Source organism: Trichosurus vulpecula, chromosome 2, assembly GCF_011100635.1.
Source record: "Trichosurus vulpecula isolate mTriVul1 chromosome 2, mTriVul1.pri, whole genome shotgun sequence".
In the NCBI taxonomy this organism is placed as follows: Eukaryota; Metazoa; Chordata; class Mammalia; order Diprotodontia; family Phalangeridae; genus Trichosurus; species Trichosurus vulpecula.
The window spans coordinates 125,462,918-125,490,557 of NC_050574.1; the positions used below are offsets into that span (position 1 = coordinate 125,462,918).

General features: G+C 47.1%; 1 protein-coding gene and 1 non-coding gene across 2 annotated transcripts in view; both read left to right on the forward strand.

Annotated features, from left to right (window-relative positions):
- The window catches only part of STARD10 (StAR related lipid transfer domain containing 10), a 35,733-nt gene that overhangs the window by 948 nt on the left and 7,145 nt on the right, over positions 1-27,640 (forward strand). The window contains exons 2-5 of the mRNA XM_036747343.1: positions 408-703; positions 21,956-22,103; positions 24,003-24,106; positions 25,541-25,658. Of these exons, the coding sequence (XP_036603238.1) occupies positions 506-703; positions 21,956-22,103; positions 24,003-24,106; positions 25,541-25,658 (568 nt within the window). The 5' untranslated portion in view covers positions 408-505. The remainder of the gene's footprint in view (positions 1-407; positions 704-21,955; positions 22,104-24,002; positions 24,107-25,540; positions 25,659-27,640) is intronic.
- On the forward strand, positions 10,792-10,931 carry LOC118840580. Its single transcript, XR_005009756.1, has one exon.

Sequence of the window (27,640 nt, forward strand, 5' to 3'; positions counted from 1 at the left end):
CCAGACTCACCAGTCTTTTTTCTGCTCTGTTCTCCCCTGGAGGTGGGATTTGGTATTGCCCCTGGAGGCCTCCAGGGTGACAGGTGCCTCTCTGGCCTCATTCGGGGACTCCCTCTCTCTTGCGGTTGGGGCTGGATGGACTAGGAGGGTCTATTCTGACTCTCTTGAGCCCCGGAAAGTATTCCCTATTGTGGGGTGGGGATTTATGTCTGTTCTCGCCCTAATCCTGGACTCCTGCCCCTTTCCCAGCCTTCTCTTAGCCCCGCCCCCATCCTACCGAGAGGGATAAGATGTGTCCCTTTGCTAATGGGACACAGTATTCCTGCCCTCCCCCCCAACTTCCTCTGACTCTTGTCCTCATCCTCTAAGTTCCCTTGCTCACTCCAGTCCCCAAACCGGTCTTTCAGGTCCGGGGAAGGCTGAGTCAGCTTTGGCAGAGGCTTCTGCCCTGGTGAGGACCCGGGCCCTGGAGGTTCCCCCCCCCACCTCGGATTCCCCCTTCTCCATGGAGTCCTCAGATGGACCCCAGCTCCCCCGACCAGCACTGGGCAGAGAAAGCGTGCAAGTGCCTGATGACCATGACTTCCAGAACTTCAGAGCTGAGTGTGAGGCTGAAGCAGGCTGGAACCTGACCTACAGCAAGGGCGGCCTGGGGGTGTGGGTGCAGGCTTTGGAGCTAGACCGGCCCCTTCACAAGATCAAGGTAAGGGCTCTGCCTGGGCCAGTGGCACTGCCACTGTTCTCTGGGAAGACAACAGGAGGTGGAGGGGTGGGGGTAGAAGATGAGGTGGGTGGGGTAGAGATGACACTTGGTCCTGACCTCTGATCTCTCAGGCTTGGAATCTCCATGACACATAAAACCCTAGAGCTAGAAGGATCTTGGAGGCTATTTATAAACCAATAAGTATTTATAAATAGATATGGGGAAACTGAGGCCCAGAGAGAGTTGTGGGCTTGCCCAAGGTCACACTGATGGAGCCAGAACTCCAGCCCAGTTCTAGCCTCCGACCCTCTTCCTTTCCCCACCCCAATTGCCCAATTCCTTGAAAAGTTGTCTCTTCTCCCTGAAGATAATCGCTCTTCATTGTCTGACACTTCATGGTTTCACAAAGCACTTTTCCCCCAACACCTTTGGTGGGGAGCTCATGCATTATCAGTAGCTTACGGAGGAGGAGACTGAGGCTCACTTACACAATGAGTCAATGGCAGAGCCAGGACTCAGGGCCAAGTCTCTTGATCCAGGGTTCTTTCCCCATCCCCCCAGAGTACTCTATTTGGCTTCCCGAGGCGGTCTCTTAATGACAATAACTCCCAGTTTCATATTGCCTTATGATTTACAAAACTATTTCCTCACAACAACTCTGGGAAGTGTGCGGTGCAGGTAGCAGTATATGCATTTTACAGATGGGAAAAGTGCAGGGAAGTGATCTGCCCAGTATCCTCCATGGGGTCTGTGAGAATGGGCATGGCTTGAATTCAGATCTCTCGAATCTTTTATTCCTGTCGTAGGCCCGAAGCTGCTCTTCCCCCTCCCTCATCCCTCACTGTTCCATCCCTGAGGCCGCCTCCTTTCCAACTCCCTTCTGCCTGGTCTTGGTCACTTACGCAGAACAGCCTCTCAGAACCTGGTTCTGTTGAGATTCCGTTCCCATTCTCCCAGAAGTCTCCTTCACTCTTTGAATTTTCCCTTGTAGCTCTTTCCATGAACAAAAACAAGTTTTCCTGCTCTGTGCCCTGATTCCCTTCCTTTGCACAGGTGTCCCCTCACCTCCATCTTCGACTGGGCCTCCCAGCCCTCCAGTGTCACTCACCACCAGGCATCTCATGAGTCCAGCAGCTCTTGACATGCTTTTTACTTGGTCCTGTCAGCCTGGTCAGGGCAGGGGTTGTCTGCAGTTCAACCCGGAAATATTTCCATGATGGAGAGGATATTCCTCTGCAGCTATTGGCCTTCCCTCAAGGGCTGGCTCCCCCTAGAGCTGTCAGTACAAGGATGGGGCTGGGGAGATGTATGCAGAGCTCAGGGCACAGGGGGAAAACTGCATCTACCCCCAAGCTTTGTGGAGCAGATAGAGGGCTAGAACTGAGTTCAGGAAGACCTAGGTTCATCTGGTCTCTGTCACATACCAGTTCTGTGACCCTGAGCCATCTCCCTTGAACCACACTCCTGTCATCTCTAATATGGGGATAACAGTGTCTGCCTTATATAACCTATCTCAAAGGGTGCAGTGTCTCAGGTGAGAAGATGCGTGCAAACCTTTAAAAGTGCTTAGGGTGTCTGGCATATAATAAGTGCCCAGCATGTAATAGGTGCTTGATAAATGCTTAGTGACTGACAGTTGTCAGGTTTGTGATTATTTGGATGAGGAGGGATACAATATTCCTTCTCATTAACCTAGTACCTTCAGACTGCAGAACCTTTCTAGGGGGCAGGAAGGGAGGGGGTGCCCTTCTGTGATTCCTAGTCCTTTCTTTTGAATCCTCAGCTCTTGGCCCATCTTCAGTAGGAACTTTTTTGGGTTCCATTCATCCCTTTAGTCCTTTGAATTGCTTGTACACAAGAGTGAAATTAGAGGGATAAAATCTGAGAGCAAAGATAGGACCCAAAGACCTGAACTCAAATCCCCAGGCTAGACAAAGAGAGAAAAAGAGACCCTGACCTCAGAAAGCTCCCAGCCTGAGTTAGAAGATGTGTCCCCCTCCCCCCATCTAGGATGTGAATACAAAATACAAGCAATTCACACACACACACATACACACCCTCTCCTAGCTGTAGAATGAGGAGATCCATCCTATGGAATGGAAGCTGTTGGCAGCTATTTATTTCTGAGTATGTGTGTCAGGGACCCTTAATTCTGCCCAGTGGGGAACTTTCTTCTTTCTTATCATTTCACATCTCTCATTGTTTAACCTCACAAAACCTTTTCTCTCACTGGGAATAGGGACATGCACCTCAGATGAAGGTATGTCTACACTCTAGGCTCCCCTGCTGAGTGATAACTATTGTATCTGAGGTCCTTCCTCTTCAGGTTCCTCCCATTGGGAAGGAACCTTGGTTTCCTCACTTATAAAATGAAGTCAGACTAAGGTCCTTTCCACTTCTAATCCTATGATCTCTTGATAATCTCAGAGTTTATCCTGCAGAGACCACTTCCTCGTCCATGCCTGGGGTACTCCTGAGCCTTGTGTCCTGTGCAGCACAAGCTGGAGGATTCTTAACCTGAAGTCTGGGAACTTGTTTTTTGAAAACTGTATTTCAGTTATAATGAGTTTCTTTTGTAATCCTATGTATTTTATTTCAAACCACGATCTGAGAAGGAACATATGGGCTTCACCAGACTGGCAAAGCCCAAAGGGGTTCATGATACAAACCTGTTTAAGAACCCCCAAATTCTTCCCTAATGCCGGCCCTATCCTCAGCAGCCTCCCACTGGCTCCCTGCAGAGAAGTGGGTGGGGAAGCGTGGTGTGACTAGCCTATTGCCCAACTTGCAGAGGGGTTGGGGGATGGGGAAAACAAGGGTAGTTGTGGACTTTGGGGACGCTACACGGGCAGGATGTCAGAGCTAGAAAGAGCCATGGAACGTATAGATTGGCAGACATGGGAAGACCCTTGGAGAGGTGATCCCCAGCAGTTTACAGATGGTGGCCATGGTGCAGAGAAGAGTCACCTAGGGTTAGCCAGCAAATTGGTGGTGAACCTGGTTCTTCTGAATCCAAAGCCTGGGCTCTTCTATTACTCCAACATTCATGGCCTTGACCATGATACCCAGTATTCAGGGACTAGGAGCTGCCCCCCCCCCAGGAGAGGGTTCCATGGGATAAGAGTTGTTCTTCTTTCCTTCCCTGGAGATCTGCCCTGTGCCTTCTGCACATCCTAATGTGAAATTTTAGAGCTGGGCAGCAACTTCTCTTCCTCTTCCTTCAGGTCCCAGGCCTTATTTTCTGGCATCTTTCTCTACATGTCTGTCTCTTCCTGGGCTTCCTGTTAGTGTTTCTCCTCCTCAGAAATAGGAACAGAGTGGGGGACTCACTGACCTCAGCTTAATCTGAGCTGATCCAGGTACCATAATTCCAACACCCTGGGCTACCCTCCTACCCCTGCCCTGGCTCCACATACAAGCTCATCAAGGGGAGAGATACTTTGGTTTTCACGTTTGTGTCTCAGCCTTGCATGTATTAATGGCTTAAATGTTTACTGGATTGCATGGAGTCAGAGACCCTCCTCCAGTAGACTGTGGGCTATAGAGGGAGCAATTCACTTCAAGTATTTTCTCAGGCCAGAGACACCCTGTCCCTGCTTTCAGAGATCCTCCCAGGGCAGTTGACACTATAGCCCTGGCAGCCTGGGCTATAGACCCTAAGGGAGGAACAGATGCAGGCCTGGGAGGGGCTCCAAGGAGGGGAGAAGCATGACTTCTCTGGTCTTCTTTTGGCTGTTAATCCCTCAGCAGGGCCTCTGAAGGCACTTCTGTTGTTGTCTGAGGCTGGTATTTTAATTCAATTCAACAAGATCGATGCCCTCCCTCCAATGTGCAGAACTCTGTGCTCGAAGCTGAGGGAAAGAAGGGTTTAGCCCTCATGGAAGGAGCCTGGTCTATCTAGTAGGGACTTAAGGCTTTCTGACAGGTAATTCAGTTAGACTTTGTTATGTGCCAGGCACTGTGCTGTGGGAAATACAAAGACAAGAATGATAAGGCCCCAGCCTGAAAGCAACTTTTGTCATCCTGGGGATAAAGGGTTTAAACAAATAAATGAAGAGAAGGTAGATTGGGCAAATCAGGGAAAGCTTCCAGGAGGAGGTGATGCCTGAGCCAAGTCTTAAAGGCAGCTAAGGATTCTGAGGGGCAGAGATAAAGAGGGAAGGCATGAAGACAGCCTTTGGGAAAGCAGTCCATCGAGAAGCCATTTTTTAATGCACTTACTATGTGCCAGACAAATAGGAAGGTGAATCAGTCAGGCCCTGCCCTCAAGGAGCTTACAGTCCAATAGGAGAGATAGCATGTAAATATCTAGGTACAGATACAGATCTATCAGTATCCAATGGTATTCTGAGGAGGGGGAGGTGTTGGCACCTAGGGAGCACCAGGAAAGGCCTCCTGCAGAAGGTGGGACTTGAGCTGAGACTCAAGAAGCCGGCGGGCAGAGGTTTGAGGGTTCCTAGAACTAGTAATGTGAGTAAGAATATGATCCCATTCACACATTTATTAAATGTGCACTGTGGGCAGAGCCTTGTGCTGGACACCAACGGAGATACAGCATCTAGATAAGACTTGGCCCCTGCCTTCATGGGGTTCACAGTCAGCTGGATACATTGCCAACAATTATGCACAATACTAGTTTATATTTTGAAAGTGCTAGAAAGGCACAAAAAACTATATGAGAGTCATGGGAGATCAGAAGAACCCTCCTGGAGGAGACGGTGTTTGAGCTGGGCCTTAATGATGGGTAGGAGGAATTCAAAAAATGAAGAAAAGGAGGAGGAGAAGGAAGAAGGTTCTTCCAGGTACCGGGAAAGACTATGAGCCGAAACAGAGTTGAGAGGGCACATTCAGGGTAGGAGCACATTCTCTTTTGGCTCTTGTTGTTAAGTAGTTTCAGTCTTGTCTGACTCTTTGTGACTCCATTTGAGCTTTTATTGGCAGAGATACTGAAGCGGTTTGCCATGTCCTTCTCCAGCTCACTTTACAGATGAGGAAAGGGAGGCAAACAGGATTAAGCGACTTGCCCAGGGTCACACAGCTAGTAAGTGTCTGAGGCCGGATTTGAACTCATGAAGGTGAGTCTTCCTGTTTCTAAGGCCAGTGCACTATGCACCGTTCCACCTAGCTGCCCAAGTTTCTTCTCTGGCTAGCATGTGTTCTTTGGTGCAGAGGAGGAGTATGAGAGAAGATGAGAAAGAGAGGCTTGTTTCAAAGACATTAAATGCCAAGCAAAAGAGTTTGCACTAGGGAGCCACTGAAGATTATTTGAGTAGAGGAGGGACATGGCCAGATCAATGGTGGTGGTTGGAAGGATGGAGCAGACTGGGGCGAGGTGGAGGCAGAAGGCTGTGTATATGCAGACTTTGTGAAGGTAATCCAGAGTCCACAGAGATCCCGTCCTAGGGCTGCGATAGAAACAGGAGGAACAAGATAGGAGAGCTGTTGGGGAATTTGAACCTCTCCTATTCTTTGTCAGTAGTTTGAGGCCTTATTTAACACAAAAATATTCAAAGCCTTTTCCTCATTTTCTTCCCTTCTCTGTCATTTGGATTGGGGCTCAGTGGCCCATGGGACTGCTCTCTCCGCAATGATTTCACGGTACTTAGAGGAAATATTGTGAACTGTCTCTGCCCAGTAAGATTTGTTAGTATTAGGAACACTTGCAGCTCTCTGACACTGGGCACCAAATCTTTCCTTGAAGACCCTGGGGAGCTTGTGTAGTCTCCTTATTGTTTCCGTAACCGAGCTTGGGCATCCCGGTCTGGCCTGCGAATGGTCTTGGAGCCTTGTTGTCAGTGTCTCGCTCTACACCAGTTTTGCTTGCTCCCTCTGGTTCTTTACTACTTTAGGCTTCCCTAGGGGTTTAAGGGCAGGCATGTTGCTGTGGAAAGACTGCAGCTTCTGTGGGCACAGGGCAGCTCCCTGCAGCAGGGGCTGCTGAGACATGTATCCCCTTTTATTGTTTAAGGTGACTTAGAAGTCCTGGCAGGGCCTAACAAGGGTGTTAGATATAGGAAGGGAATGGGGAGGGCTGAGTCCTAACGCCTTTTTTCTCTCCCAGACCTTCTGGCCTTTTAGCAGGGAACCAGAGCAAAATGAGACATGAGCCAGGGCTTTCCAGAGACCTTCAAGGGTAGGGAAGGGCAAAATAATCTGAATAGGTAAAGAGTATGTGTGGAGAGGGCAGGGATGACTGCTGAACATACCTTTTGTCCCTCCTGGGCTTCCCCTGTCTCATCCCTTCCGACCATCACCTCAGTTGACATCATAGAATGCTCTAGTCTCAGGGCCAATAGCACTTTTAGAAGCATCCAATATAACCCATTCATGACAGGGAATTCTTACTACAGTATCCCTGAAAAGTGGTCATCTCGTGGGAAGCTCACTACCTCAGCAAGCAACAACCCACCGCACTCGTGAACAGCTTGAGTTAAGAAGTTTGAGCCAAGATTTACACCTCTGCACTTTCCCATTAATTAGGAAGGGAGACAGGGCAGGCATGACCACTCTCATTTTAAAGATGAGGCTACCGGTGACCTGAGAAAGAGAAATGACCTGTCCAAAGTTACCCAGGAAGTGGCAGAGACAGGGCTGGCCCCCGGATTTCCTGACCATCCTCTCCTTCAGGTCTGTCCCAGCCAAGTCCTTTGAGGAAGGGGGTAGACCACTTAGCTCCCCAGGAGGTGATAGGCCACTTGACCTAGCGGGTGGAGAGCTTGACTCTGAGTCAGGAGAATCAGAGTGAGTCCTGACTAGATGTAAAATAGGAAGCACCTCCTACCTCCCAGGGTGCTGTCAAGATCAAATGAGATGACACATGGAGGTCAGTGTGATCTAATGTGGTCTATTGTCATCTATACTATTACTGATGTATCTCTGCAGAGTTTACAAAATGCTTTCCTCTTCATAGCCCTATGACAGAAGTCGATGTACAAATAGGATTGTACTCATTTCACAGACTAGGAAACTGAGACTCAAGGGAATTGTAGGGTGCAGAGTCTTGACTCAAACCTAGGTTTCTTTGGGCATCCTAGTTCCGGGTTCTTTCTCCTTGTTTCTCTGCAGAGTCACAAGGCGTAGATGAATAGGGACCCTCTGTAAGAATGGATGAGGACAGCCCAGGTCTGGTTGAGAGTAAACCTTCAGGTTTACAAAGCACTTTACAAGGTCATCTCTCTTGATTTTCACAACAATCTCGTGAGGAAGGTGCCTCTATTATTCCCATTTTACAGAAGAGGAAACTGAGTGGAGGAAGTTAAATGAATTGTCCGGGGTCACAGACCTAGGAGGTATCTGAGGCAAGATTTCAACTCATCTACCTGACTCTAGCTCCACTACTCTGTCCACTGTGCCACCTAGTTGCCTAAGATTGGGATTGGGGACCTCCATCCTCAGGTCTGGGTCCTCTCAGTTCACACTGACATACAGTGCATTCAGGGCCAGATAAGAGGTGAAATTCCTTTATGCAGCAGAGTCTTTGGGACTATTCCTCTCTCCTGCCCTTCCCCCTGAGCTATTCTTCCAAACCAGCTGCTTCTTACCTGGGGAGCTGGGCCTGGGTAGGGCAGCCCCCGCTCCTACCCCAACTCCCAGTATAAACAGAGGAAAGACCAAAGGGCTTGTCACTTCTTTGTTCTCCATCTGGCTCAGGGTTAATGTATAAGCAGGCTTTCTAGACTGACCAGCCCGATCCCCCCACTGATTGACTGCTTTTGCAACTCTTTTATCCCAGCCTGAGGTATTTAGGGGAAAATGCATCAGGAATGGGCCCCTACTAGCTGAACCAATCTTTCTCTCTAAGAGCTGGAGGGCACCAAGATTCTGTCCTACTGGATTCCAAGAATGGTTCCCTCCCTTGCCCTCTTCTCCCCAGGTTGGCCTCTTCCTTTCCAACTTATAGCCTCTGACCCTCTGGACATTTGATTCACCCAGTCTTAGAAATCCAGGACTACAGGAACTGGGAAGGGATGTTAAAATAAAAGTGTTACATACATGTGAGCCACTGGTACCAGTTAGGCCATTGCACCGGGGGAGGACATGGAGGCTCAGAGATGCGATGGAGCTTGTCCAGAATCACAGGGCAACTTGCTGTGACAGAACCAGAGTCCCAGATCTATAGCCCAGGGCTCTCCTCGCTATATTGTTGTGACTCAGACTCTTCCTTTTGTCCCACCAAACACATACTCTGCTTTTAGTACCCCTTCCCACTATCCTGTACCTTTGGGTCCTGTTCCCTTGTTGAGAGCTCTTGAGGCCGGCCACTGGGGGACAGGAAAGCAGAGAAGTTGGCACCTCTCTTTTCCTCCAGTCATTGGAGCAATCAGGTTCGTTCTCTCCCCTAACACACACACAGACACACAGACACACAGACACACAGACACACACACACACACACACACACAATCTCTGGGTCTGTGTCAGCTCAGTAGCTAGGGACTGAATGTTTGGGTTGGGGTGGGGGAGGCAGTACTGTTAATAGAGAATTCAGAGAAGCTTCCATACTCCTTCCCCAAATACGGGATGCTGTATGTTCATTCATAGAGGCAGTGAGGCTTTAGGGACAAAGAACCCATCTCAGAATCAGGACAGCCATTATTCAGCTGCCTCTAACGCTTTCTGGCTGTGAGATGGTCCCTTACCTTCTCAGGACTCAGGCTACTCTCTTAATGTTATGGATTGCCTATCTAAATTATCAGAGGAAAGTTCACTATACTGATGAAATTATAGATCCAGATACCTCCCCCCATCCCTGCTCTGTTCATTTCATTATATTGGGGTTTTGTGTTCCAGGTCTTGCATTAGGCCTACTCATGGGAAGACAGGCACAGATCAAACTCTTCTGTTCCCTTGAGGAAGGGGAACAGGCACAGATCTAGAGACCCTGTTCTCTGAGGACGCAGAGTTGGGGATCCCCCACTCTGAACAGGAGACTTGATTCCTACAGATAGCTATAAAGCCATCTATATCTCTTAAGGCTGCTAGAGCTCACGGTGGATGGAGGTGGTCAGAAAGAATGGGAAATGGTTGAATAGGTTGGGAGGGTCGGAAAAGCTCACACTCCTTGTATGTGGAGGGCCAGGCTAATTAGAATGGCTTGGCTGGGATGGAAGGGTGTGTGTGTGTGTGTGTATGTGTGTGTGTGTGTGTGTGTGTCTGTATATATATGTATGTATGTGTAAAGTTGTGTGTGTGTATGCAGAGTTTGAAAGAGTAAGGCCAAATTCACATGCTTCCTCTTATAGAATGAAATATACCATTGGTAGCCTCCCCTGGGAAGGTCATGATTTCTCTTCACCCTCACCACAGGAGATGTGGAAGGCACATATAGACCCATCTCCACTTCCTGCTGGCTCTCCCATTCCTCTTCTCCCACCTTCCTGGAGACTCTGGTCCTGCTCTGCCCTGCGGTCACAGCCTCCTAGACTAATCATTGTTTCGATTTATTTCTCTGGTCTCAGTTTCTTCCTCTGTGAATTTCAATTCAGTAGGCTTATTAGCACTTCTCCTGCAAGCCTCTGTTCTCAGCCCCAGGAACATAGACACAAAATGGAAAACAGCCCCTGCCCCAGAGGAACTTACATCCTCATGGGAGATTAGATGTCCCATGGTGAGAAAAGGTAGAACCTAGACCTGGACCAAGGTGTTGGTATTCAGTCCAAGAGGTTCCTGGGCTGACCTCTCGGTCTCCCTTATAGCCCTGGACTAAAACTTCTTCTGTTGATCCACTTTCTTTGAGTCCTTTCCTTCAGCAGCTCCCTGGGGAAAGTACTCCTAGGTCCAGAGATAGAAGGGACATCAGACGTCATCTGGTCCAGGACACAGATCTGTGCAGGAATCCATTCTAGGACATCCCCAACAAGTGGTCCTCCATCATCTGCTTGAAGACCTTCGTTGTCTTCTTTTCTCCAGCTGTATCCAGGTTCCATACTATTCGTGCCCCAGATCTGAGCTGGATCCCAATGGTGGCTTAGTGGCAAGAATTCCCAGGCATGCCTAGGAGAGCTATCTCTTCCACACTGACTTGCTTTGTGACTTTGGCCAAGTAACTCCCCTCCTCTGGGCCTCTCTTCTGTTAAAATAAGGAAGTTGATGGAAGCTGCAGGGACCATCCATGTGGACAAACAAAATGCTTTTTTGTCTACAACATGCAGCCTTCCTATAAAAAAAGTGGAGGTCTCTGTCTGGTTTAGGACAGCTGGCTAAGCTTGATCGTTCCCCTCCACACAATAAAAAATAAATAAATAAATCAGAAAAGAGGTTGGGCTAGATGGTCAGTGATGCTTCTAATTCCCAAGATATAGGGCATCGTCAGACTATACAGACAGGTTGAAAGAAGGTGCAACTGGAGTCTGTCAAGTCTAGGGAGGGGGATGGAAAGGGAGACCCCAATATATTCTCTAATCCCCAGACAGGAGAGTTCCCCCTTGATAGATGGGGGGGAGGGTCACTACAAAATGAAATCGGTTCAAATCCCAACATCTTGTCGGGGTGGGGAGACAGGAAGGAGTCACTGCCTCAGTTTGGGGAGGGGTGAGGTATGCACAGCCTGGATGGGGAGGCCAGACTCCTGCCTCTATAACAGAGAGGCTGCAGACTGTAGCAGAAAGCTTTGAAAAGTCAGGGGGCCTGGGTTCCAGTTGTAGCTGTTTGAACCTGGTCCGGTTCAGCCATGGTTCCTGCATCCACAAAAAGGGAATATGATAAGCCTTGGCTTCCCTTCCTGCAGCATTGTAAATGTGCAGGACCGTAGTAGAAACAAGAGCTGTTATTAGTTAACAAACAATACAAGGTAACATGATCAAGTACTGCCCTGAAGAATGGCTGCAGGTTAGAGAGCAGAGAGGTCCCTGAAATCTGGACTGGTCTGGGGAGGCCTCCTGAAAGACAGGGAGCTTGAGCTGGGCCTAGGAGGTAGGGGGGAACTCGCCCTTTCCAGGAAAGTCTAAGCAGGATGAGAGGGAGCTCCTGGCTAGCCTACCCAGCTGGAATTCACTGGAGGGGCTTGTCCTCCCGTGGGGTAGGAAGAGTCTTGTTTTTGGCCCTCTCCTCTCCCCCCCGCCCCAAGTCTCTAGCATGGTAACTTACTCATAGTAGGTAACTATGATTGGTGGAGTGGAGTACAGATTGGCCTAGTGGGGAATCTGATGGGAAACCACTTCCCTAAGAGAGGTCCGGCCTTCTGATAGAAAGTGGCCAAGACATCACAGAATGTCACACCTGGAAGAGACTTCAGAGCACAGAATGGGAGAGCTAGAAGGGCCTTCACTAAAGGGAGAAGTGACTTACCCAGGGTCACACAGCGGGCAGGTTATTGGAAGAAACAGAGTTAGAAACCAATCTCCTGCCTCTTGGGCTCAAGTGGTGACTCAAAACTGCCTCTAGACAAATGGGGGGTGTGGTGGTTGGACTTAATGACCATCTGGCCCCTTCCAGCTCTGATTCACCAGCCCTGGGTGTGTCTATTCAGACTTGTGGTGAAGGGCCAGTAGAGGTAAGAGCCTGAGTACCCACCTCAGAGCTGGCTTTGTGCCCATTCCCCCACCCCCACCCCCCAGGGGTTGGGCCCTTTAAACTTTAATGAAGTTGGGCTCAGTTTCCAGCCGAGACTCTTTAAAGTTTCAAGAGCCTAGAAAAAGGAGGAAGGGAAGCAGAGAGACAGATGGATTTCCTTTCTCTTGCTCATTTCCATGCTTGGCTAGACCTGTGAGCCAGGGCTGAGCCAAGGGGATGATGGGTAAGATATGTCCTCTGGGGTGGGCCCTTTAGCCTCTCTAGCTGGGCTGTCTAAGATGGCATAGGGTAATGAGAGGTGGCCTTAGGGAAGATGCCTGAAACCTGGGAGGGCCTGATTGCTGCAGTGGTTAAAGGGGATAAAAGCTCAGGCAGATCGGATATCACAGCCAGACCTCAGATCATCTGGGCTAGCTTCCAGGGGGACTCAGTTTCCACATTTACAAAACTAACCCCCAGGACTAAGTGATGTCTGAAGTTCCTTCAGGTTCAGACATTTGATCTTCCTGGGAAACAGCACCCAGGAGTGGCAACTGGATTTTAGGAGCCAGAGGACCCCACGTTCCAATTCTAGGTCTGACAGTTGCTCAGTTGTGTGAGCTTTGGGAAGTCCTTTTTCTGAGCCTTAGTTTCCACATCTGTCAAAGAGGGATAATGATCCTTTCACCATCTTCAGTGACAGTGCCGTGGAAAGAGTCCTGGCCTTGGAGTCAGGAGTGTCATCTTTGACAAGTGAGTTTAGTTCTTTAAGTCTTGGTTCCTTCATCTGTAAAATGGAGATGACACCTCATAGGACTGCTATAAGGATCAAATGAGAAAATGTATATAAACTGCTTTGCAAGTTGTAGAGACCTATGCATATTTCTGACAAATGCGTTATTATTATTTTTAATAACGATAAAAGAAGAACACTATCTTGAGAAAGCAAGTGGTAGGAAAAACCTGGACCCGGGAGTCAGGATCTAGGTTAGAATCCTGGCTCAGCTCCTTGTTTGGCCTTGGGCAAGTCACTGACATATCCTCTGGGTTTCCTAGAAGAGGTAGCATTTGTGTTTTGCTTAGATAGAAAATGCGGCTGTTTGTTTTGAAGGGGAGAAATTCAACAAACAAGGAGGCAGAGAAAGGAGGGCTACAAAGAAATGGGAGCCAGGGTAGCAGACAAGGGAGTGGGCCCTGCCACAGTAGTCCAGTGTGGCCAGAGTGCAGCATTCACGGAGAAGAGGGGGGGAGGGGATTATTGACCTAAGATTGAGTGTATGTATATGGTGGTGAGGAGAGGGGAACTACAGGGGGGCCCTGAGTGCCAGGCACTCAGGTTTGAACTTTATTTAGTGAACCACAGAGAGCTTCTGAAAAGGGTTTTAAGCAGAGGAGAGACCTGGGAGCATGGGGATGATTAGTCTGTCAGCCTGAGAATGACGGATGGGAGGTGGGGAGACAAAGATTGTGAGACTTAATTTGGAGACTGTTTCAGGAATCCAGGAGGATCGTCTGTTGAACGTGTGGCAGTGGCAGTGTGAGCAGAGAGCAGGGCACTAGATTAGAAGGCGGGATGACAGGACCTGGTACCTGATTGGACAGAAGAGGTTGGGGAAAAAGATAATGCCAAGGTTATGGACACGGGAGCCTGAGGGAGTGGTGTCTGACAAGGAGGAGCAGGAGCTGGGAGGCAATAAATAGAAGCTGCTGAGTGTTTGGTTATTTTATGTTCTAATTATTCTAGATCATTAAAGCAGGACCTCTAGGAGGCAGCATGTGGATTGCCAATTTCACTTACTCTGTTCTTTAAAGTAATCAGGCTAAATACAGTTTTTTTAATTGGTTTTTGTTTGTAAAGACAGAGACAGTCTCCCTCTTAGATGAGGGCTTCTCGAGGGCAGAAGCTGTCATTGCTCAGACTGTGGTTTTTCTGACCTCAGGAACACTATCTCCCCCCTTAGGAGTCCCTAAGAGTGAGGGCTGAGTCTTTTTAGTCTTTCATTCTACCACAAGCCTTCTTCTTCCTTCTCTGGTGCTCCCAGAAGGCGCTCCATTTTGTGTCCCACCCTTCAAGAAGCACCATCACACCGAACCAGAGATAGCATGACTTGGGTTCCAATCCTGCCTCAGATAGGATTTTAGCCGTGTGATATTGAGCAAGATGCTTCATTTCTCTGGTTCTGTAAAATGAAACGGTTGAACTCTGTGATACTCAAGGCCTCTTCCTGATCTAAACTTATGACCTGATCATCTCTTGGGATACTACTAGCCTCTAACCAGCTGATTTGCAGCTTTTCCAGCTCTCTCAGAGTCAGGGTTTGTCGAGTGGGAGCCTAGGTCTCTTAACAGATTTCCTGGCAGGGGGCCCCCACATCCCCACAGCTCCCTGTGCTCAGGAGTAGAGCCCTGATCAGGCCGAAGTCAGCTTTGAGCCAGTCTGGGAGATCAGAGGCTTCTGCATGAAGGCAATGCAGGGAGAGGCGTAGACTTGGGGATAAGGGAAAGGGATACGTGTGTGTGTGTGTGTGTGTGTGTGTGTGTGTGTGTGTGTGTGTGTGTGTGTGTGTCTAAGGGAGAGTGTTTGTATTTGTGAGACTGTGTGATTCATGCTTGGTCACTGCAGCAACAACACTGTGCCTGATCCAATTATTTCTCTAGGTCTGTATCCTTGGCCTTCCTTCTCTCCTTTTTTCACTACCTCTCTTTTTCTCCCTTCCTAGTCGGTCACCTCTTGCTTGCTCTCTTTCCCCTCCCAGTCTCCCTTCTAGCCTCCCTGTTTCCAGTCTCTCTTCCTGTCTCTTTCTCTTAGTATTTGTAACCATCTCCTTTCCTGTCTCACTGTCTCTGTTTACCTTTTCCAGTCTTTCCATCTCTTTTCATCTCACTCCTCCCACTTTTTCTTCCTTGTTTCTTTGTCTCCTTTTCTTTTCTTACTCTTGACTATTCTGCCCCTTGGGGTGAGGGGGCAGTTCCGTGGGGGCCTGGAAAAAAGTCAGGGGAGGGGATTCACGTTGGGCTCTGAGTTAGGTGGAGAGGCCTTGAAATCAGGGAAGGATGTGTCTAATGGTCTGGTGACTACAGTGCTGACCCCAGAGTCCCCCAGGGAGAAGGGTGTCCAGGGAAACAGGGCTAGAGAGCAGCAAGGATGAATCACTGGCAGAGACGGGAGAGAGAAGAGATGCCAACATAGCTCTCTCAGCTTCTGATCTAGCAGAGGTCCAAAGGCTCTTTCTACTGTGCTAAGCTACTTCTCTAGGACATAGCCAGGCTGAAACTCAGTCCAGTGGAATCCCTCCCTCCCCCCTCTTCCCCAAGCATCTTTCCCTTTCTCTCTCTTCCTACCCAGTAGGACAGTATTCAATTAAGGCATCCACAGATCAAAAAATACCTTCTTGCCTCTTTAGATCATTATACATAGAACCAGCTTTGTATAGTAGAAGGAGCCACAATCTTGGAGGCAGAAGACCTGGGTTTGAGCCACAGCTCTGACATTTATTACCTCTGTGACTCTGGGTAAATCATTGTACTCTGAGCCTCAGTTTACCTCAGGGCCTATAACATACTAACTCCCTCACAGGGTGGTTGTGAGGAAAACACTTTGAAATCTTAATAAGCTATAGAAATGGGAGAGCAGCTATTATTGTTTACCTCTCTATGTGGCAGTTTTCTTAATAAAGTAATTTATAATGGAAAGAACGCTAGATTTGAAGTCACAGGACCTGTTTGAATTCTGGCTCTCCTAATGTACTTACCAGTGTGACTCTGGACAAGTTGCTTAACTTCTCTAAGGCACAGTTTGCGGGGAGCATGGGGTTTTAAACTTTTTTAATATCAGTCATTTCCAGACATACCCACTCCCCCAAAGAGCACCCCACCTCAAGCCAGCTAACAAAATGACTGTTTTTGAGATTGTGTGAAACATCCTGAACCTCTAGTCCCCACCTCTTTACCCGAAGAAGGGTGGTGTGGTTCAGCATCTGCCCTTCACAGCTAAGATTAGTCATTATCATTCCTTAGACTTTGGCTTTGTTTTAGTCTTATTTTTTGTTTACGTTGTTGTAAGCAAATATAGTAATGTGGAGAAAATAACTCATCTTTGTACTTTACATATTATCTCAGGGAAGAAATTTGCAAAGTACTATATATATTTTATCTCAGGGATTATAATAATCGTGTAAACTGTTCTCTGGTTCTGCTTCCTGCATACAAATCCTCCTGTATTTCTAGGAATTCCTCATAGTCATTGTTTCTTATGGTACAGTAGTAGTATTCTATTACATTCACATATCACGATTTGCTTAGCTATCCCTTGATCAGTGGGTATCTACTTTGTTTCTAGTTTGTTCCTACCACAAAAAGTTAGGAATATTTTGGTATGTATGAGACCATTTTCCTCCTGTCTTTTAGCTCCTTGGGGTATATACCCAATAACAGAATCTCTATATCAAAGAGTATGAACAATTTAGTGACTTTTCCCAAATAATTCCATATTATTGGTTCATAGCACCAACCCCTTCATTTTGCAGTTTTTTAAAAATAAATTTTATTTTTTCAATCAGTAAAAGTCCCCTTTTCTTCCTCCACCCCCCCCCATTGAGACTGAAAGAAAAACAAAACCCCTGTTACAAACATGTATAGGCAAGCAAAAATGTTTCCAAATTGACCATGTCCAAATACATACATTATATATACATGTATGTATGTATGTCTCATCCTGTACTCTTGAGTCCTTCACCTATCAGTAGGTGTGGTTATCATGTTTTTTCAGTCTTCCATAATTATGGATGGTCCTTATGCTGATCAGAATTTCTAATTCTTTCAGTTACTTGTCTTATATCAAAGTTATTTGTTATATGTCAACAACCATATTGCTGTCACTGAATAAATTGTTTTCCTGGTTCTGATCATTTTCCTCTGAATCAATTCATATAAGTCTTCTGCTATCCCCTTCATTATTTCTTATAGCATAATAGTATTCCATCCCATTTACAAACCATAATTTGTCCATCCATTCCCTAATTGAAAAAAGTACCTTCTCAAATTCCCATTCTTTGCCCCCTCAAAAAGAGGCATATAAATATTTTTGTACATCCTTAGAGTTTGTATTGTATAGACAGGGGTAGGGAACCTGTGACCTGGAGGCCTCATATGGCCTTCTAGGTCCTCAAGTACAGCCCTTTGACTGAATCCAAATATCACAGAACAAATCCCCTTAGTGAAAGGATTTGTTCTGTAGAACTTGGACTAAGTTAAAAGGTGGCACCCAAGGACCTAGAAGGCCACATGGGGCCTCCAGGCCACAGGTTCCCCAGCCCTGGTAGGGACAAATCCTTCCCTTTATCTTCCCTTTCATATTCCCTCCCTTCTCCCCTTTCCTTCCTACTTCCTGTTAAGTGAAATGTATTTCTGTACCCATAGAGTGTGTGTGTATGGGGGGGGAGGGAGATTCAAGTGTCAGCCACTCCCTGGTCCAACCACCCCCACCCCCACCCCCACCCCCTATTTGTATACTCATCTTTACAGTTGAGCAGACTGAAACCCAGAAAGGTAAAGTGACTTGATGAAAGGTACACAAAGCAGTAAATGGTGGTAGTCAAGATTTGAACCCAGGTTCTCAGACTTTGAATCTAGTACTTTCTACCATACCCTATTGTTTCTCTACAAAATAAGGATTTGGATTAGAGTTGGGGAGGTTCTTGCCCTTTTCTGTTTCCTGGGCCCCTTGGGCAGTCAGTCTGGTGAAGCCTATGGGCCCTTTCTTAGAATGATGTTTTTGAGCTGGGAGCGTGTGCCTGTGATCCCTCCAGTTGGGGACACTAAGGCCGGTGGGTCCCGTGAGCACAGGCACTCTGAAGGGCAATGGGGTAGACCTTTGGGGTTGTCAGAATGAAGGCTTGGGAGTTTTAGAGGAGAAGATGTGAAGAACACGACCAGGCCACCTGGGGAGGGGCAAACCGGCCAGCCCAGCAAGTCAAAGCTGCTATGCCTGGCAGTTGTAGTGGACCATGAGTGGCCAGACTTCTAGGAAGGGAGACCCAGTATCAAAAAACCTTTTTTTCTTAAAGCCATAAAATAAAATACACAGGAGTGCAAGGGAGCCAGTTACTATGCAATACAGTTTTCAAATATTTTTAAAAAATAGTTTGTAGAACCCAAGTTAAGATTAAACTCTAGGATTAGACGATCTCTAAAAATCTTTTCCAGTCCCAGATCCTACAGTTCTGTAACAATTACAGCATTTGGAATGTCCAGTCCTCTTAAGGTCTTCTTCTTCCTCTGAAATTCTATGGTTCTTGTCCTGACATTTCCACTTCACTAGCCAGGTGACCCTGGGCATGTCATTTCTTTCTCTGAACTTCACTTTCCCCATCTATCAAAGAAGGCTCATCATCTCTGCACTCCCTCCCATGCAGGCCTGCTGTGGGGAATCTGAGATTAAAGCAGAGTAATTTGGTAAACAATGGAGCGATGGAAGAATGTGAGCACAGTTAGTCTTGCTGTTACTGCTTCTTCCATTCTGCAGTAGCTATCTTTGGGGAGGAAAAAAGCCCGACCAAAACCCTAACCCAGCGTCGAGTGCAGCCTAATGATTCAACAGCTAAATCCCCACTGCTGCTTTGCTGCAGGGAAATCTATCCAAAGACGCAGACCTTTTTGAGCAGCTTGGGTTTTTGTGTTTTTGTGTTGTGTGTGTGTGTGTGTGTGTGTGTGTGTGTGTGTGTGTGTTTAAAGAAGTAAGCCATCTAAATTATCCCAAAAGGCCGTCCTAAAAACTCCAAGGCAGCAGGGAAATGATGCTCAATTAAATGTCTGGTTAATGTTTATCCTAGCAGCACATTCATTTTAAAGACGTCCAGTGTATGCTAGCAGCAAGTTGTGCTTTTGTGGGGTGTGTGTGTGTGTGTGTGTGTGTGTGTGTGTGTGTGTGTGTGTGTTCGTTCATTCTCTGGTACAGAGGGTCCTCTTTTGAATCTCTGCATGCTGGTCTGTTTTATTTTTTCATTGTATTTATTAGGTTTGCCATACAGTGTTTTTATTTTTAAAAATTTTATAACTTCTGTGTGTGTGTGTATACAGACAGACCCACACTCCCTACACCCACACAGCTCTTCTTCCCCTAGCCAGTGAGCTATCTCTTATAAAAATAAAAAATAAGGGAAGGGAAAAAACCAGTTGAGCAAAACTAGCCAACACATCAGCTGGATTTGACAGTATGTGCAATCATGGACCTTTTTTTTAAGGTAAAAGTTTTATTGCTGCCTTATCAGTCAGTTAATAAAGATTTATCAAATGCCTGTTTTGCATCAGACACTGTGCTAAGTGCTGGGGATACAAATATAAGTTAAAAAACTTACACTCTAGTCAGGGGGAGACAGCTAGTAAAAGGAAGCAGAAAAGGATTGGGGGAGGTACCCAGCAATGGGAGTGTGATGGAGAAGTCCAAACATCTGCAAAAACAGAGTAGCTGGTGGGAAATAGGGAGGAGATTGTGGGTGATCCCCTTCCTCAAAGAGAAGCCCTGGCCCTGCCCTCCAGTCAGAGAAGCCAATCAGAAGGGCAGCAAACATTGATGAGATGTGAGGACCAGGCAGATTCGATCTTGCAGCATAATGAAATTTCCTAAGGATGAATTTTCTGGGGAAGGAAGGCATGATGGAGACTTGCAGAGAAGTCCACAAGCTGTGGAGCTGGTTGGAAATGGGGCTTTTGGCTTGAGAACACAGTCATTGCAGTCTACACCTGCTAAACCAACCTCCCTCCCATGCCCCAGGGAGTCTGTCTATTGTCACCCAAAAAAGCCAGTGAAGCCAAACCAGCCCAGTGACCTCATTGGACTGTGGGTGGCATCCCACACCCACAATCCCTTGCTGCATGAAAGAGGGAAGTGTATCTTTTCATCTCTTCTCTAGGCCAAGATTGACTATTCCATTGACTTTTCCACATTAGTGTAGCTCTTATGTATACGATTTTCCTGGTACCACTTAACTCTATGTCAGTTCACATGTGTCTTCTCAGGCTTCTCTGAATTCCTCAATGTTCATTATTTCCATTGCATTCACATTCACATTGTTTGGCCATCCACCTTAGGCCCATTTTAGAAGAGCTGGACCACAGCTTGAGTCATCCTCTGACGTCTCCTCATGGTGTGGAGGGGGCCTAAGTTTTTGAAGGCTCCACCAGTGCAGTCCAAGGCCGGTCTCATGGGTCCAGCTGAGGTACCAAGGCTTCCTGAACGGTCCCAATGGAAAGATGTAAATGTTGTCTAAAGACCAGCCTCTTAGTTCACATTTCTGTTAAGATCTCAGCTTTATAGATTACTTTCCTCACAATCTTATGAGAGGGAGGTGCTAAGGTAATATTATCCTCATCTTACAGTTGAGAAGACATTCTTTCCTGCACTGCTGTTCAATTGTAGGCTTACAGAACCATAGCATCTTAATGACCCAGTTTACTTATCATTCTATGGGGCCAACCTTGATTTATATTCCTTGAGAAGAGATCTATTTCTCTAGATCCCATACTTTGTACAAACAGAACCATAGCATCTTAAAAATGACTTGTCCAGAGTCACACAGTTAGTACATGTGTGAGGCAAAATTTGAACCCAGGCAGTTTGTGAAGGCCTTTAAAAGCCAAATAATGGATTTTAATTTTTTATCCTAGAGGTGATAGGGAGCCACTGAACAGATGTTTAACATACCTATGCTTTATGAAGATCACTGGCAGCTGAGATGAAGGAAGGAAAAAACAAAGCCAAGAATTTATTAGGTAGAGGATGACCGAAGTTGGGGCGGGGGGGGGGGGGGAGACTGGGAGCAAGGAAACTAACTGGAAGACTATCGCAGTGGTTTAAGCATGAGGTGATAAAGGTCTGAACCAGCGTATGGTAATATCAGCAGGGACAGCTAGGTGGCTCAGTGGATAGAGTGCAAGGCCTGGAGTCAGGAAGACTCATCTTCATGAGTTCAAATCCAGTCTCAGATACTTACTGGCTATGTGAGCCTGGGCAAGTCACTTAACCCTGGTTACCTCAGTTTTCTCATCTGCAGAGTGAGCTAGAGAAGGAAATGGCAAACCGCTCCAGTATCTTTGCCAAGAAAGCCCCAACTGGGGTCATGGAGAGTTGAACGTGACTGGAACAACTGGACAAGAACAACAACAACTCGTCACTGCAAACCTATCACTCAGACTAGCTGTGGGGGGATCATTTTTACTGTGATAGTGATGATGATAACATAATCATAGCTAGTGTTTACATAGCACTTTAAAACTTTTGACATGCTCTACAAACGACGATCTCGTTTTGTCCACACAACACCCCTGGGAGGTTGGTGCTATTCTCATTTTACAAATAAGAGCTCAGTGACTTGCCCGAGTCATACATGCTTGGGGCTGGATTTGAATGGAGAGCTTCTTGACTCCAGGTTCAGCACTCTGTCTACTGCACCACCAAGCTGCCTTAAAGAGGGACTGTGATCTGCATTGCTAGAGACACACATATGTGAGGCGGAGGAGATCTTGGCTCTTTTGAAGTATGTGGGACATAGAGGTTTATGGTCACTTCATTATCCTTATTACAAATCATTGGTCATTTCTAGGTTGTTTTGATGACCAGTCTTTGGTCCTGGTGCTTGGTGCTGCACTTGCCCAGCTTTCTGTCCAGGGTCCCCCGTTGGGTGTGCTTTCTGTGGACCATCCTCCATTGGGCTGCTCCAGCCTGGGCACTGACTGACCTTTGTCCGTCTGTCTGTCTGCCTGCAGTGTCGGATGGAGTGTCGAGATGTGCCGGCCGAGACACTCTACGATGTGCTGCATGACATCGAGTATCGTAAGAAGTGGGACAGCAACGTAATCGAGACCTTTGACATCGCTCGCCTTACTGTGAACGCTGACGTGGGCTACTACTCCTGTGAGCTCCAGGGGCATCCTCCATCGCCAGCCTCTTCCCTTCTCACCTGTCCCTCTTTCCTGAGGTCCCCTTTCCTTTCCTTTGCCCTTGTGGAATAAGGACTCACAGAATCATAGAATTTGAGACTATGGAATCTTAGAACCATAAGTATCTTAGAATTCTAGGCTCTGAGACTCATAGCATCTTGGAATGATGAAATTTTAGCATGAGAGGACAGCACTTTATTTAATGTTTGCAAAGCACTTCTTTATACATTTTCTCATTCGAGCCTCCCAGAAAAACGGTAAGGTATGTCTAGAGACATTATCCGCATTTTACAGATGAAGAAACTGAGACTCAGAAAATTTAAGCCTAGGGTCACCTAGCTAGAAAGTGTCAGAGACAGGGTTTGAAGTCAGGTCTTCCTCCCAAGTTTGACACTCTGTCCACTCTGCCAGGAAACCTCCCTAAAGATTAGAATCACAGACATTCAGAGCTGAAAGGGATTTGAGAGGTTGTGTGGTCTAATGTCCTTTCCTATTCAGGAATGCTCTGCTGCCTCCCTGATACCAGGATTATCCAGCCTGTGCTTTGAAGAGCCTCAGTGTTGGCTAACTGCCTTCCTTCCACCCAAGACAGCTTGCTTTTTCACTGTGGGATAGTTCCAATTGACCTTTAAAGTTTTAATTATTTTAAAATTATTAAGCATTTATTTTTTTCTCGTCCCAACCTTCCACCTCTCTTCCTAGTCCCTCCCCATTGTCCCACCGACAACAACAAACACTTATAATGTATATGCATAATTGGGCAAAACAAATTCCCATATTGGCCATGACCAGAAAATGTATCTCATTCATTATATTTAGTCACCGTTCTTTCTGGAGAAGAGTAGCATGTGCCATCATCAGTCCTTTGGAATCAAGCTTGATCATTACTTTGTCCAGAGCTCTTAAGTCATTCAAAATTGTTTGTTTTTACAAAACTTTTATCGTTATCAGTTGTTCTGCTCACGTCACTCTGTATCAGTTCATACAAGTCCTTCCAGGTTTCTCTGAGAACATCCCTTTCATTGTTTCTTACAGCACAATAAGATTCTGTTACACTCCTGTACTATAGTTGGTACGGCCATCCCCCAACCGATGGGCTCCCCCTTAGTTTCCAGTTCCTTACCACTACAAACGCAGTTTTTATATGTATAAGACGACTTCCTCTTTGTTTGATCTTCGTGTATTGGGTCAGATGGTCCCAGTTGTTAAGAATCCTTTCTTATGTCAATCTGAAATCTTTCTCTCTATAACTTCCCTCCTCTTGGTCTTAGTTTTGTCCTCTGGAATCAGGTAAAATAATTCTCTCCTCCCTGTTTCAGGCTATCCCTTCATGGATGGGAAAACCATGATCCTGTCACCCTCCCTTCTTCCCTTCCCCCTCTTTTCCTAGTATTTCTCCTTTACTCAGCCAGCCTATGTTAACCAAAGTCTCCCTGGGATCTTCACCTGCTTGGGATTCTGTCAGGCACTGTGTCCCTGACAGGAGGAGGAGATCCTCCTCGGTCCCCAGGGAGCTCCCAGCCCATGTAGGGGAAGTGATTATCCTTACCAGGAAACAATTAGAAAGAACAGAAGCCAGTGTTTCTGCGTGTAGTTCCGTAATGCTCAGGGTAGAGCAGGGCACTGGACTAGAGAAGCCAGAAAAGGCCACCTGGGGGAGGGAGAGGATTGCTGGGAGTCTATGGTTGCTGCTGGGATGGCTGCACACTTGGACCACTGCTGCCACTTCATGGACCAGGCTCAGTGACTCTTGGTGGAATCCTGGTTTCCTCCTTCCCTTGGGTCTCTGGGAGGGAGCCTGAAGCCATGGGAGGGGCATGTCTGGCAGTGTGGTGTGTGGCCTCCAGTCTAATGGCCCTTTTCTTCCACTTAGGGAGGTGTCCGAAACCCCTGAAGAACCGTGATGTCATCACCCTCCGATCCTGGCTGCCCATGGGAGCCGATTACATCATCATGAACTACTCAGTCAAGCACCCAGTGAGTGTGCTGGCAGGCACCCGCTGTTGGCAGAAGAGCCTTAGAGCCCATGATTCTAGACCTGGCTTGGGACCATGACCTAATGTGTTATTTTGGGCAAATTCTTTCCCTTCTCTGAGGCTCAGTTTTTCCATTTCTGAAATGGGGATTATAGTTCCTCTCCTGTCTTCCACCTCAGACTGAAGATCCAGTGAAGGGGACAGATAGGAAAGTGCTTTGGGAAGTCTGAAGCCCTGTACAGATCGAGACACCAACTGTGTGCAGGGCTGGGGTCTGGGCATCCTGGGGGAGGCTCAGTGGCAGTGCAGTGCAGTGGATAGAGCCCAGGGATTAGAGTTTGAGTTTCAGCCCTGCGATTAAGAAGTGATGTGACCATGGGCGAGTCAACCTGTGCCAGCCTTAGTTTCCTCACCTATAAAACGGGTACAACCGTGCACCTTGGAGGGAGGAAAGTCCCTTTGGTTAGTGTGAAAGCACTCTAAAAAGTAGGAGTGGTTATGTCATAAGACCTAGTCCTCCTGGGTCACAGTGTTGAGACCTGCAAGGGACTCTAAAGAATTTTATAGTGGCCCATTGTCTTCTCCCAACCATGCTCCTATGTCATGGCCTCTTCTATCTGCCCTCAGTTCCTTCAGACGCTGAGGTCACATCTCAAGGGTTGGCCAGGGGTCTTCTGACTCTGACACATGCTATCTGGAGAGTTCCCCTCACTTTTCCTGGCCTCAGTTTCCTTGTTTGTTAAATAGGAATCATAACCCACAACTTAACCAACTTATGTGAAGGAGAGTCCTTAGTGAGCCCCAGAGCTCTTGAGAAATGGCAAGAGTTATTCTTTCCATGCTTAGAATCCTGCAGTGGGAATCAGGAAACCTGGCTTCAGGTCCTGAGTGGACCACGTGCTTGCTGTGTGGCATGAGGCAGGCTCCTGCCCTCTTCTGGGCTTCAGTTTTCTCATTTTTTAAATTGAGGAGGTTGGACCAGAGGCCCTCTGAGGTGATTGTTTGAAAACTGTGGGAAAAAATCGTTCAAATAAAAATACAGATGTGTTTAAAAAGAAAAGAAAAAAAAGCTGAGGGTCATGGAGAAGAAGCTCCAAGTTTAGTACAGTGACGAAAGGCATAGTTTTATAGCAGTGGCACTGATTGATTATTCGATTATTTGAAACCTTGAGGTGGGAGAGGGCTGGGAAAGCCCAGAGCCAGAAGATAGGAGAGAGGTCAAGACCCAGGGTGGGCCTCAGACATCCCTAGAGGCACGTAACAAAGGCAAGGTGGGGTGGTGCCCTCAGTGCAGCCCAGAGAAAGGAGTGCGGGAAGGTGTTTGTGGGTAGGAGGGCAGTGTCCTAAGTGCCAGGGAGGTCTCTGCCACCTCTCTCTTCTTCCTGCCTCAGGTGTCAGCCACACCTGTACCTCATGCCTATCCTTCCCTTCCTAGAAATACCCACCCCGAAAAGACCTGGTCCGAGCTGTGTCCATCCAGACGGGCTACCTCATCCAGAGCACAGGCCCCAAGAGCTCTGTCATCACCTACCTGGCCCAGGTAGACCCCAAAGGTGAGACACTGTACCTGGCCTGGCCCTCCTCCTACCCCAAGACAGAATAACATATTTATCCCCAGCCTCCTTCCACACCCTCTGTGCCCTGCTGGGTGCCCTGTGAAGGTTATAAATGGAGCTCACGATATGAGGGCAGCACCTTCAGGAAGTTTGCTGTCTGGTAGGGGGCCCAGACAGGAACGGGTAACTGTAAGTCAGAACAGTGCATGATAAGTGCTTTAGAAAGTTGCCAGGGGTTAAACAGAGCCTGTATTTGGTGAACAGTTTTATACACTCAGAGAGCCAGGAGGATGAGGCCTGGGGGAAAGCCTTTGGATTTGAAGATTAGCTCAAGTCCTTTGTGGTCAGTGAGGGTGATAAGAAACGGGGCAGGAAAGAAGAATTGGAAAAGACTCTGGACATTCCTGTCCAGGAAGAATAGGGAGGCAGCTGGGTATGTGGCCACCCCTTTACCTGGTCTGCTCTTTTTGTTTTGGAGTCTGGCTTAATTTGTATTTTTTAGGATGTGAGACCTACCCTAGCCTGTCATAGTGGAGGACAGAAGCATGGGTGGCAGGACTCTGGGTTCCAGACCTTGTCAGCTCTGTGACCTTGGACAAGTCCATTTACTTTGTCTTAGCCTCAGTTTTTTTTTTTCTGTTAAGTGAGAATAGTTTGACTTGATACTTCTAAGGACTTTTTCACCTTTAAAATCCTGTAAATTCTCTTCATCCTATCCCTCTATTCTTCCAGCAACAGACAAATACTCTTAGACTCTAAGCCACTGACTAATTTGTTGACGCTTTTCTCCATGAAAAATTGTAACTTTATTGTCTTTGGGTCAGAGACAAGGGGAAGGAATTGGGGACTAGGAAGAGCAGGGACATCTGAATTCTTGGGAGGCAGCTATGGTAGAGTGGAAAAGGAACCTGCCTTGGAGTCAGAAGATAGGATTTTGAATCCCAGCTATAAAACCTACTAACCTGTGACCTTGGGAAAATCATTTTATCTTTGAATATCAGTTTTCTTACTTTACCTGTAAAGTGGGGATAATCATACTTGAACGGCTCTCCACAAAATAGATGGCGTAGGGACTATGTTTGGATTTGGTTGAGGGAGACACGGGCAAGCAAGGGAGAGGAAGGAGTCAGATTGTTCTCCCTGCTCACCTCTGCTACTTGGAACCACTGACTCCTTCCAAGTCCTAGCTCAGGTACTGTTTTTTTTTCCCAAGAAACTCTTCCTATTTCTCCATTTTTTGATCTCCTTTCCTCCCAAGTCAGTGTAAATCTGTGAAAATATGTCCCTTCTCATAGAACTTAAGCTCTTGAGGGCAAAGACTGTCTCATATTTATAATTGTTTTCCCGAAGGTTATCACAATGCCAGGCACAGAGTTAGGTGCTTAATAAATGCTGCCTTGATTGATTGACCTTGAGGGTTTAAACATAGAGGATCAGGAGGGTAGAGCCTGGGAGAGAGGGAAGGAACTCGAGAGGAGAGCCCCTTTGAGTCAGAGGAAATATGGCTCAGCAGATAAGAGCATTGATTGGACTTGGAGTGAAGAAAACCTGAGTTCAAATCCTGCTTAGTAGGATGGACAGGTCACCTGACTTCTCAGGTTCATGTTCATTGTATATTAAAAAGGGGAAACAAAAGTAACCCCCACCTCTTAGTGTGAGGCAGTGTGGCATCGTGGACAAAGCCAGCTCTGCAACCAGGGACACCTGGGCTTATGTCTTGTCTCTGCCTGGATGACTTTAGGCAAGTCACTTACTCTCCCTCGTAGTGCTCTAGGAGACTCAGAGTTAACTTCTCCTAACGTATATAAGGAATTCCCTATACCAGTGAAATGACAGATTCATTCTCTATCCCACCTCGTGTCCCAAGGACACATCACAGTACATCAGAGATAACTCTGGATTTGAGGATCAAAGACCCTGGCACAAATCTCAGCTTTGCCACTTACCTTTGCCTCAGTTTCCTCATCTGTAATGTGAAT